The sequence below is a fragment of the Silurus aristotelis genome (genome assembly GCF_946808225.1).
Source record: "Silurus aristotelis genome assembly, chromosome: 20".
NCBI classification, from domain to species: domain Eukaryota; kingdom Metazoa; phylum Chordata; class Actinopteri; order Siluriformes; family Siluridae; genus Silurus; species Silurus aristotelis.
In genome coordinates, this window is record NC_139593.1 from 3,707,939 (window position 1) to 3,720,720 (window position 12,782).

General features: G+C 37.7%; 1 protein-coding gene across 2 annotated transcripts; it reads right to left on the bottom strand.

Moving 5' to 3' along the window:
* Nucleotides 1-438: 438 nt before the first annotated feature.
* On the bottom strand, nt 439-8,521 carry LOC310715937 (B-cell receptor CD22-like). 2 transcript variants are annotated; one of them, XM_083522640.1, is made up of 11 exons: nt 8,421-8,521; nt 6,425-6,479; nt 5,944-6,258; nt 5,392-5,649; nt 5,034-5,291; nt 4,809-4,930; nt 3,301-3,334; nt 3,039-3,125; nt 1,123-1,209; nt 951-1,031; nt 439-811 (listed from the first exon to the last, which is right to left on the bottom strand). In XM_083522640.1, exons 1-8 carry the CDS (start codon nt 8,439-8,441, stop codon nt 3,109-3,111), a joined length of 1,080 nt encoding a protein of 359 aa, XP_083378766.1. In that variant the 5' UTR covers nt 8,442-8,521; the 3' UTR covers nt 439-811; nt 951-1,031; nt 1,123-1,209; nt 3,039-3,108. The 2 variants fall into 2 exon arrangements, with proteins under 2 accessions (XP_083378766.1, XP_083378765.1); XM_083522639.1 differs by lacking the exons at nt 439-811; nt 951-1,031; nt 1,123-1,209; nt 3,039-3,125; nt 3,301-3,334 and adding an exon at nt 4,220-4,579 and having other exon boundaries at nt 4,670-4,930; nt 8,421-8,507.
* Nucleotides 8,522-12,782: the final 4,261 nt, after the last annotated feature.

The following is a 12,782-nucleotide window of genomic DNA, read 5'->3' on the forward strand; positions in this document are numbered from 1 at the left end:
CGTGACACGGCCGAAGGCCCAGGTACCAAATGCATGGCCCGCCACTGGTAATATGTGATGGTGTGGAAAATTAATGACAAAAAATAAAACGATCTACGGGTTAAAATGTGGAGAAATAAAAACCTTAAAATGATTTTTTTTGGTTAGTATTTTATTACTTGTATACAAAATAATAAAACTGGGGTCAGAGCACAGGGTCAGCAGTGACACAGAGTAGCGGTGTAAGAAAATATCAATGTAAAAGGGTATTGTGATATTGTTCGCCAATACTGTATTGAGTTTCAAAAACGCAACATCGATGTTAAATTAATTCATACGAGATTCTTGTTTCATTTTAAGTTTATATCACGGCTGCCTAAGAGAGCAGTCTTATCTCTGAACTTAACCAGTAACAGGAATTACTAGCATAAGGGCACACCGCTAATGTTAGCGTTAATTTCCACCTGTTTTCTGGGGGGGGGGGCCTCTGCGGTAAAAACAAGTAGGGGTAAAATTTCTGCCAGAAGTAATAGCAGCGTTGACTGCTAATGCCAATATATTTTATATGTGGTTTGTTTTTCTGCCAGAAATATGTTTTTTTGTCAACAGTTTTAATGAGCTTTACAGTTTCTAACTAGAGAAACTCTTCAGAACAGAAAGTGATGTTTTTCTTCATTTTCATCTGTTTTAGACCTCAAACTGTTTTAAAGTTTGATGTCAATCTTGATGCACAGCTCAAAAACAGAACAATTCAGCAATGGCCATCCTACTAGCATCTCTCTCTTTCGACCTGGTGTCCAGACTGATGATCTCACTGTAACCTTCTTGCAGGCTGGAAAAAGAAACCATAACGGAAACTTAATGTCAACAAAATAGCATTTCAAAGTGAAAGGATTTTGGACTTTTGGAAGTGTAGCGATTTTCTTCATTCAGGTGTGTATTTAATAATGAACAAACGGGTTTCAACTCACTGGTAGATTGTAGTAATCAGACGAACTGGGCTGAGAGTCCACATCTGTGTATGTCGTATCAGGAACATTGTAGTAACCATTCTGTTTTGAGAGAACAAGAAATAAATCAGTCATTTAACATCACGGAAGTCGGTTTCCGGATCTGAATATCTGAGTCTCTAAAGACACTCACTGCAAGTGTGTTGTACATGTCATTGGAGGACCTGGTCTGAGGATCTAGAGCTCTGTACATGTTATCAGGGGGATTCAGATGAACCATCTGCAGAAAGAATATTCAATTCAGATCAACTCAAGTATATTTCTATAGCCATTTTCACTATAAACATAGTCTCACCACAGCTTAGTATAGAACAAAATTAGATAAAAACAATTAGGGATATTTAAGTTTGTGTATTTATTTCGGATGAGCAGCCGGGGGAACTGTGGTAAAGAAAATGTTCCTTAGATGGTATGAGGAAGAAACCTTGAGAGGAACCAGACCTAAAGGGTGACACCAAGAGTGTAATTATAAATCATAAAAACCACAATACAAACAGCAAAGCATGAGAAATATCATGATCACCAGAGCATGTGATTATGAGTAATGTCCTTTCTACAGTCAGTTGGAGTTGTGGAACCAGGAGCTCCTGAGCAATAAATGATATTAACATCTGAGATAATTGTAGATTCGACACCAACTTCTCCATACCAGAGCCTTTTAAAAACCACATGTTGAATTTCATTATACATATGTATATTATAATATTATATTATATTAAATAAAATGTTTATAATATTTATATAGAATAGAATAGAATAGAATAGAATAGAATAGAATAGAATAGAATAGAATTCTGGGTGGCACCAAGAGTGTAAATATAAATCCTTAAAACATTACAAACACCAGGGAGTGAGAAATATTAAGAAAATCTGAGATCATTCTAGAATCCACATTCTCCATGCCCAAGCCTTTTAATGTTTAATGTTGGAGAAACAGCGTATGTAGAAGGTTCTTTAGTGTATCGATTATTCGTTTATCCTCCAAGTCCAATGTCCTAAATATTCATGAAGTGGGATCCAACTGGAGCTGGGACTATATAGCATGTGTTTTGATTTTTGTTTCTTTTTTTAATAGGAATTCCTGAGAATGTCTGAGTAATGGCTTAGTTAGCATTTTATAATATTTTTCTATGATTCACTATCTACAAATTTAGAAGATATGACACAATCTATACTCAAGTTTTTGCTAAACTGATCAGAAAGAAGTTTCATTAAGAAATAATGACAGTGCTGTCCAATATCCACTGTCAGTTTATCTGAGTCACAAGCTGTTCTGGAATTTCTAAATCGAGGCTGTTTTACTAGGGTTTGCCTATGATTTTGAAAGGATATATAAATAAATTCATATTTATTTTTAATAAAGAAATGTTTACAGTCTTTTGCAAAAAAAAAAAAAAAAAAAAGGTTTGAATAAAAAGTATGAAACTGCAATGAGATTCTGTATATTCAAACAGGTGTTTGTTCACTTTGGGAAAAAAAAGAAAGAAAATGTTTTATATATCATGTGTAAAAGCAGTGTCCAAAATTAGCTACTAGAAATGACAATAAATCAGAATTCTAATTTTCTCTTAAAATTTGCAATGTGGTCAAGTGCTGGGGTTGTGAATGGATGGGCAGAGCCAGGGGGAGGATGAGTGGTAAAGATCTTACACCTGGGTGAAATCTGGGCTTATGAGTGTTCTGTGTTTTACTGTAGGTGTGTAGAAGCAAAGATCAAGTTTAGAAAGAAAAATGCAGTAAAAAAAAAACAATGAAAATGTGGGAAAACATAGAGCTTTTGTTTTTTTCATGTAAATCCAAGCCTGGTTATAGTTTCCTCAAATCCGCACTTAATCAAGGAAATGTACACTATTCTAATGGTCTAATGGTCATTATCCAGTGCTGTATGAAATCATGTTGAGGTATTTGTCCTACTCAGCATTAAATGGTCAGAAACAGCCGTGATTGGAGAACTTAACAGAAACCTTATAGAGTTGTTGCATTGAAGCTTGTATTTCTCATTACATATAAATTACATCCAAATACTTCCTACTTTGAAAAGACACTTACTTCTACTGTGTGGTAGATGTCGTTAGAGCACCTGGAACTGAGGTCAATATGTGTGTACGTCTGTTCTTCATCACGAGTGACAGTATTCTGCAATAGGAACATCAACATGTCATTATTAATAACTATGTGTGACTCGTTTTTTGATTCCGTAAAGACCCATGTTGGTTACTTAAAAAACAGTTTGGATCATGAATCGTGGATTATTAAGAGGCGATAAGGTGATGATTAAACGCAGTTAGTCAGTTTGCTATGAGGAGCTCACCATATTGTTTTGAATAGACATCATCTTCTTCATCCTGCCCTCAGGAGAAAACAGTCACTTATTTACTAACACTAGTAAATATTCATTAGAAGACAGAAACTTTTTCAGATGTGAATATTCTTTTCCTGATGCTATAATTTTTTGACACGCATGCATGTTTCTTTTGTATATGTACAACAAACTAGGCCAAAACAAACCCATAAGAATTTGGACAGGAAATGACTGGAATAAAGAACGGATTTGTTCTCATTGATCAACACTCAGTACCCCATAATGGCAAAGTAAAACCAGAATTCTATAAATGTCTGTAAATCTCTTTTACATTAAAAAAAAATCTCCTGAAAATCACATTTATATGTATTTAAACACTTGAAAATTTGAACAGGTGCCTCCCATTTCTCTTGAACTTTACTGATCCACCTGTGGAAATGTGTATTGTTGCCTGGTTGTGCTACACTTCTATTCCAGAATTATGGAGGCCATTTTGCTCATGGAAATCTTGGTCCCACTGCAGCCCTCCACCGATCTGGGATTTATGGCAGAGTGGTTAAATGGAAGACTCTCCTCAGTGCAAAACCCAAATAAGCCCGATTTATCAGCCCTGAATGACGCTCGGACTATGAGGAACAAGATTGTCTGAATTGGCCGCAATTCTAAATGTTATCACTAGATGCACTGCTCATCACAAGCCCAAAACAATCTCGACAGTGAAGCATGATGGTGGCAGCATCATGATTTGTTTTTTTTCTGCAGCACGGACTTTGTAACTGGTCATGGTTGAGGGAACGCTGAATGGATTAAAGTACAGATATATCCTCAATAAAAACACAGCCCTCAGTCTGTACCGAAGGTCGACCTTACATGACAACAACCCAAAGCACACAGCCAGGACAACACAGAAGAGTAAGAGTAAGATGGTCCGCCTCCAACCTGCCCTAGCTTGAGAGGATTTGCCATGAAGAAGGGACTCGAGGTTGTAAGTGCTGCCAAGGGGGGCATCAACTACTGTAAGTAGTGAGAGAAGGGTGTGAATACTTATGTACATAAAAAATAGACAATTTGAGAATTCTGTTTACACTTTGTCATTATGAAGTGCTTTATTTTTCCGAAATAAATCAGTTTGAATGATTGTAGAAAAAAGGGTGGTCTGAATACTTTCTAAATGCACTGTATAAATTTAGAGCAATGTTCCCCAACCTTATAAAGCAATATCTGCTGAAAAGAACTGTGATCCCACAGAGCAAAAATCCAACAGCTACAAAAGACGTCCTGACGCGACCTGAAGACAGAAATGATTAATATTATATATATATTTTTTTTACAAATATCTCGACATTTGTTCACACAGTAATGTGTTTACATTTCATACCTTTTATACTGAGATGCACTGCAGCTGCTTTCTCACCACAATATTTATTCTGAGCCACACAATAAAACCATCCACTGCTGCTGGAGCTCAGCATGAAGCTGTAACTCTGTCCGAATCCTACAGGTGAGCTTTCATTCACCTTATACCAGGTGTAGGTCTTTACAGGTGGGTTTGCATCACTGTAGCAGGTCAGAGTCACTAAACTAGCCGCAACAATCTCACCAGAGGGACCGATGGACACTGAGACTCGCTTAGGGGGATCTAAAACACACAAAAAGAAATGGATACAAAGGAAACACTATTAAATAAGTTTCAAATGACTGAAGGGTAAAGAATAGATGACAATGAATCATCATTTACTTACACAAGACATTCAGAAAGACAGGCCTAGAGAACTGATGTCCTTGTTTATTTTTAGCCTCACACATGTACTCTCCAATGTGCTCAGAGTTGATTTGGTTGATGGTGTAGGTTTTTCCTGTGGTTATAGAATATGTTCCCTTATACCAGGTGTAGGTCTCTACGGGTGGGTTTGCATCACTGCTGCAGTTCAGAGTCACTGATCTCCCCTCCATAATCTCACCTGAGGGACTGATTGACACTGAGACTCTTTTAGGACGATCTAAAACACAAATAGAATGAAAAAAAAGGAAGCACCCCTAAGTAGGTTCCTAATAACTGAGTGGTAAAGAAATATAATGGGTCACATTAGATCAACTTACGCAGGACATTCAGAGAGACAGCCATAGAAGACTTATGACCATGTTTATTTGTAGCCTCACACGTGTAGTTTCCACTGTCCATAGAGGTGATCATGTTGATGGTGTAGGTTTTTCCAGTTTTCACATAATGTCTTCCCTTAAACCAGGTGTAGGTCTCCACAGGTGGGTTTGCATCACTGCTGCAGGTCAGAGTCACAAAACTGCCCTCCATTATATCACCAGATGGACTGATGGACACTGAAACTCTCTTTGGAGGTTCTAAAATGATTAATGCAGACATTGCAGATTAAAGATGATAGTTTATGCACCAAAGTGAATTAGAGAGTTTGTGTCTAGGTAAATGAGATGATGTGTGTGTGTGTGTGTGTGTGTGTGTGTGTGTGTGTGTGTGTGTGTGTGTGTGTGTGTGTGTGTGTGTGTGTGTGTGTGTGTGTGTGTGTGTGTGTGTGTGTGTGTGTGTGTGTGAGAGAGAGAGAGAGTGAGATGTACTTTTTAGGATATCACTCCAGCCAGAAAGAATCAGCTGATCAGTGAATGACTGATGAAACTCACCCGTGACTGAAAGCTTAACTGATTCACCTTGAAGCCGTTTTCCATCTGACGTTAGAATGGTGAAAAAATAATTCCCTTGATCATCTTGTGTAACGCCCTTCATGATGAGGCTGCAATCGTGTGACGTTTCATTCCGATACTGAATCCTGTTTTTGTAGTTTGTATCCAACTTTTTACTCCAAAAAGATTCTTGAACTGTGGAATTAGTTGCATTATACACGTAGCTGCAGCCCACAGTCACTGTGGATTCCTTTACAGCACAGATAGATTTTTGTGGGTAATTCACACTCCACTCCTGCTGGGAAACGACAACTCCTGCAACACAACATGAAGAAACAATTTATCATGTGCTTGTTGGTCTCAGACAATAAGAACATCTGCAGTATCTAATAGACAGGAGGGAGAATTAAACACTGCACAAACCCCAATAACATAATAAACGATGATGCACTGGAAATTAGATTGTACAGATTTGACTCACCTGAAATCATGAGTATAAACAGAAGAGTCCATCTGAGTGCCATCATCAGTGTAACCTGCATCATCATAATACACACAAAAGAAAACACTGTTCAGGTTTAATATCATATACTCTATATAGGCAAGTTTGTGCACAATGGAGTTTAAGATTTTTATCTGCTTTATGAACATCCTATTCCACATTTAGTCCTAATGTGCTGGTAAAGTAACCTTTACTGTTCTAGGAAGATGTTCCGCTAGATTTTCTGAAGATTTGTGGAGATTCATTCAGCCGCATAGGTGTTAGTAAAGCCAGGTATAAATGTGGGTGAGGAAGCCTGGGGTGCAGCCAGTATGAAAGATCCATCTCAAAAGTTTTCAATAGAGTTGAGGTCAGAGCTCTATAGCAGGAGATCTTCAAAACCAACCCAAGTAATGCATATCTTCATGGAGCTGGAAAAGGGGTGTTGTCATACTGAAACAGATTTGGGTCTTCTAGTTTAATTAAAGGGGAAATTTTATGCTACTGTATCCAAAGACATTCTATACAGTCGTGTGTCTCCAACTTTGAACCACATATGGCTGGAAAAGTCAGGTCTCCAGGCTCTTCTCAACCTGCTCCCTACTCTCACCACAAATAACAATATCATCTGCAAACATTATGGTCCATGGAGACTCCTGTCTTACCTCATCCATCAACCTGTCCATCACCACTGCAAACAAGAAACGGGCTCAGAGCCAGTCCTTGATGCAGTTCCAACTCCACCTTGAACCAGTCTGTCGTTCCTACTGCACACTCTACTGCTGTCACACTGTCCTCATGTTCTGCACATGTTCTCCACATGTTCTGCATGTTTCCACAATTGTATTCTTCTTTCAGTCCTCACACCATCCAAAACCATCCTACAGACCACCATCCGATGCTGTCTAGCTACAACACTTTACAGTCTCCAATCTCCTTCAGTTTGCATCTCCTACATAGAATGTAGTCCACCTGTGTGCACCTTCCTCCACTCTTATACGTCACCCTATGCTTCTCCTTCTTCTCCTGACGGAAAATGATAAAGTATTTGAACAAGAGCATCCATATGAACCTGTACTTTTGGAGCTGCCGCTATAGAAAATGAATCAAAACGATTCAAACCAATCCTCTGTGTAAGTCAAGTGAGTTAAAAACAGATTATTTTCCTTTATACAGCAAATATGCAATTTCGGATTAATTAGATATTATTTTATTATTTATTATAAAATCCCGATTTATACTTCTATCAAATGAAATAGACGTTCCTCTCACGTCTTTTGCAATAAGTTGAAAGATGCTGAAAAGGCAGAAATGTGGTGAAGGCATGAGTAAAACATGATGTTTTGTTGACCTTAGAGCATCACACAACATAGAGCTACGTTACACAACATAGAGGTACATAACAACATAAAGCTACATAACATAGAGCTACGTCACACAACATAGAGCTACATAACAACATAAAGCTACATAACAACATAGAGCTATGTCACACAACATAGAGGTACATCACGCAACATAGAGCTACATCACACAACATAGAGCTACATAACAACATAGAGCTATGTCACACAACATAGAGCTACATAACAACATAGAGCTACATCACACAACATAGAGCTACATCAGAATACAGAGCTACACGACACAACATAGCTACATAACAACATAAAGCTACATAACGATAAAGTATTTGAACAAGAGCATCCATATGAACCTGTACTTTTGGAGCTGCCGCTATAGAAAATGAATCAACACCTTCGAAACAATCCTCTGTAAGTCAAGTGAGTTGAAAACGGATTGTTTTCCTTTATACAGCAAATATGCAATTTGGGATCAATTAGATATTATTTTAATATTTATTATAAAATCCCGATTTACACTTCTATCAAAAGTAATAGAAGGCACCCGTGACTTTCTGTCTGACATTATTCATGCATTTTATCTTTCATCTAATGATTTAAATATATTTAAAACAACTGAACTTGCTTCCTACCCTCTTCATGCGAAGTTTCATCCGACTCCTAATAGACTAGGAACGTTCAGAGATCCGACGCAACCTTCACATCTGCCCAGCTATTTGTGGTAAATATAAAATTTTTCCTTTGTTCCTCTTTCATCTTTTGCAATTGAGTTGAAAGATGCTGAAAAGGCAGAACTGTGGTGAAGGCATGAGTAAAAAATAATGTTTTTTTGACCTTTGTGCATTTTTTATTTTGTAAGCATTCAAACATCTAATACACTAAAATATTTTAACGAATGAAATTTTTGCTGAAATGATGACCTCAGTATCATGTAACTGCATTCGAAATATTGACAGTTAACATTGGTGATTTATTCTGAATTTCACAATGAAACACCCCCTTAAGCAATACTCATAAATATATAAACTTTATTTCGGTTTCTCCCATTAGGGGTCGCCACAGGGGATCATCCGTATTCATGATCCACATGGCACATGTTTTTACGCTGTATGCCCTTCCTATCGATCCAGGCTTGGGACCGGCACTTGGAGTGCACTGGCTTGTGCAACCCTAATTGCTGGGCTTGATTCCCTGTCTGGCAATCGAACCTGGGCCGCAGTGGTGAGAGCACCGTATACTAACCACTAGACCACCAGGGAACATATATATCTATGGAGGAGTTGGTGTCGAATCTACAATTATATCAGGTGTTAAGATCATTTATTGCTCAGCAGCTCCTGGTTCCACAACTCCAACTGACTGTATGAGACTGTAGAAAGGACATTACTCATAATCACATGATTTGGTCGCTCATGATATTTCTCTCTCTTTGGTATTTATGATTTATAATCACACTCCTGGTGTCACCCAAATGAGGATGGGTTCTTCTATTGAGTCTGGTTCCTTTCAAAGTTTATGAATCATACCATCTGAGGGTTTTTTTTTCCTGTCACGGTCTCCCCAGGCTGCTGGTTGGGGATAAATATGAATAGTTTACTTATTAAAATTTCTGTTGTATAATTCTTCACTAAAGCTGCTTTAAGAATTTGCCCATTGTGAAAAGTGCTATGGAAATAAACTTGAATTGAGTTGGGGAAAAAATGGAATACTTTCCCTCAGGATTTATTTGAAGGAGTAAATTCTGGGAAGAAGCATAAAATTGGAAAAGTGGCAACACTGGAATCAATACGAACTACAAAAATGGCCGTCCAGCACTACATCCCCCAGCTATCACATCAAGTCTCTCATGTTCACTGTCATTCTGATCGAACTTAAATAATCTCTTAAAATTCATTCACTTATTTATTTATACTGCACAAAGTAGAAGAGGATTCAGAGCTTTTCCTAGGAATTTCAACTGGAATGCAGCCTGTATGGGGCACCAGTTCATTCAGGGTCGTTTCTAGTCTTTTTTTGGCAGCCTAAGCAGGATTTATTTTGTCAGCCCCATGGGTCCAGCCTTTTACCACACACACACACACACACACTATACAAATTATTCACAACTTTCAGTAAAAAGAAGGTTGAACACAATTAATAATCATTACAAATTTGCCTGAACTCAAGTATGAAAACATACTGTATATTAAACTTTAGCAAAAAATGATAAAATAATAATATAACAATTAAAATTACAATTGTATAATATAAAAATAAAATGTGAAAGGGTGAGGATGGCAGCAGGGTTCTGTCGCCCCAAACCCAGACCACCCTACCCTCAACTAGTTGTGCCTTATGCTTAGAAATAATGCTGAGTCATTACAGGTCACCACACACACACACTCATATACACACACTCATGTGCACTCATACACAAATATGAGGACCCCCTCACCCAGTTTCCATCCTGCCAGTTCCCATACACCCACAATGTTTATAGCAGGTTGCAGTAAAGCTTGAATAAATATTTTTTTTAATATCTGGTTATGTAATAACAATCATTTGTGATCACATGAACAATAAAAAAACACAGGCTGTACATGTAAAAACATGGGGAAATATATTTGTTTCTCTGTCTACACATTTCCACACAGTTTCCTAGACTCTATGAGGCAACATTCCAAGTAATGTCAAATTCAGAGAACTTGAAATGTGTGTGGTGAAAACATGCCACGAGTGGTTTCATAAAAGCTCACACGTCAATTTTTTAACTCTGTACTTTTTTGGCCTTTAGTAGCTTTAGAAATGTTTTATCCATTGGCTGATTAAAGCTGGGGGGTTCTCATTATCCCAGATATATTTGGAATAATGAAGATTATGCAGTGAGAACTAATTCATGTACAATAACTACAGTGGCTCATTCTTATTCAGTGGCAGCTCACTACATAAGTGTTTTATGTGCTGCTTAAACGAGATAAATATTGCCTCCTATCTTAAAAAACCTTTGACTAAGTGATGATTGAGTTCAGGAAAATAAAGAAACTGCTGTGACATTGGCTAATAACACTGTGTATGTATCTTTATGTGTTCCTATTCAGCTTCACCAGCGGAGGCACCTTAAGTCGTACACTTGTGATGGGAAGATCGGATATTTTAGTGACTTTGTTCTTTGAATCTCATTCATCAAAATGTTTCATCCTGTTTTGAGTTATTTAGAGATACATCACACAACATAGAGCTACATAACAACATAGAGCTACATCACACAACATAGAGCTACGTCACACAACATAGAGCTATGTCACACAACATAGAGCTACGTCACACAACATAGAGCTACATAACAACATAAAGCTATATCACACAACATAGAGCTACATAACATAGAGCTCTATAACAACATAGAGCTACTTTACACAACATAGAGCTACATAACAACATAGAGCTACATAACAACATAGAGCTACATAACAACATAGAGCTATATCACACAACATAGAGCTACATCAGAACACAGAGCTACATCACACAACATAGAGCTACACCACACAACATAGAGCTACATAACAACATAGCGCTACATCACACAACACAGAGCTACATCACACAACATAGAGCTATATAACAACATAGAGCTATGTCACACAACATAGAGCTACATAACAACACAGAGCTACATCACAAAACATAGCTTTACATCACAACACAGAGCTACATCACACAACACAGAGCTACATAACAACATAGAGCTACTTTACACAACATAGAGCTACATAACAACATAGAGCTACATAAAAACATAGAGCTACGTCACACAACATAGAGATACATCAGAACACAGAGCTACATCACACAACATAGAGCTACACCACACAACATAGAGCTACATAACAACATAGCGCTACATCACACAACACAGAGCTACAGCACACAACATAGAGCTATATTACAACATAGAGCTATGTCACACAACATAGAGCTACATAACAACACAGAGCTACATCACAAAACATAGCTTTACATCACAACACAGAGCTACATCACACAACACAGAACTACATCACACAACACAGAGCTACATCACACAACATAGATCTACATCACACAACACAGAGCTACATAACAGAAGACAGAGTTAAGGACTAAAGTAAGTGTCCTTACCACATAAAGTGCATCGTTTGCAACCGAGTACAAACAGTGCAGACAAACAACACAAGACAGTGTGGGACAAATACACAAAATAGGAAATAGCACCGAGCAGTAAACCTGGTGTATAATGTTATACAGTACAATGTGCAAAAGACAGAACTGTATACAAGAGTGTATTCGTAAACATAAACACAATGTTGTGCAAAAACAGCAGTCAAAAGGTGCAGAACAGCATATAAACAGTAATATAATTAAATATCAATATAATATGATGGCGGAATAAATTGAGACGAGTATTGAGTGTGTGTTGGGTTCAGATTGTACAGTTCAGTAACACACAATTAAGTGTGTGTGTGTGTGTGTGTGTGTGTGTGTGTGTGTGTGTGTGTGTGTAGTTCAAGATGGCAACTCGTCCCCCTTTTGAAAAAGTAAGCAAAGAATGCCAAAAGAAAAATGTCCAGGAAAATATGTACAGTGAGGAAAATAAGAATTTGTACACCCTACTATTTTGCAAGTTCTCCCACTTAGAAATCATGGAGGGGTCTGAAATTGTCATCGTAGGTGCATGTCCACTGTGAGAGACATAATCTAAAAAAAAAAAATCCAGATATCACAATGTATGATTTTTTAACTATTTATTTGTATGATACAGCTGCAAATAAGTATTTGAACACCTGAGAAAGTCAATGTTAATATTTGGTACAGTAGCCTTTGTTTGCAATTACAGAGGTCAAACATTTCCTGTAGTTTTTCACCAGGTTTGCACACACTGCAGGAGGGATTTTGGCCCACTCCTCCACACAGATCTTCTCTAGATCAGTCAGGTTTCTGGCCTGTCGCTGAGAAACACGGAGTTTGAGCTCCCT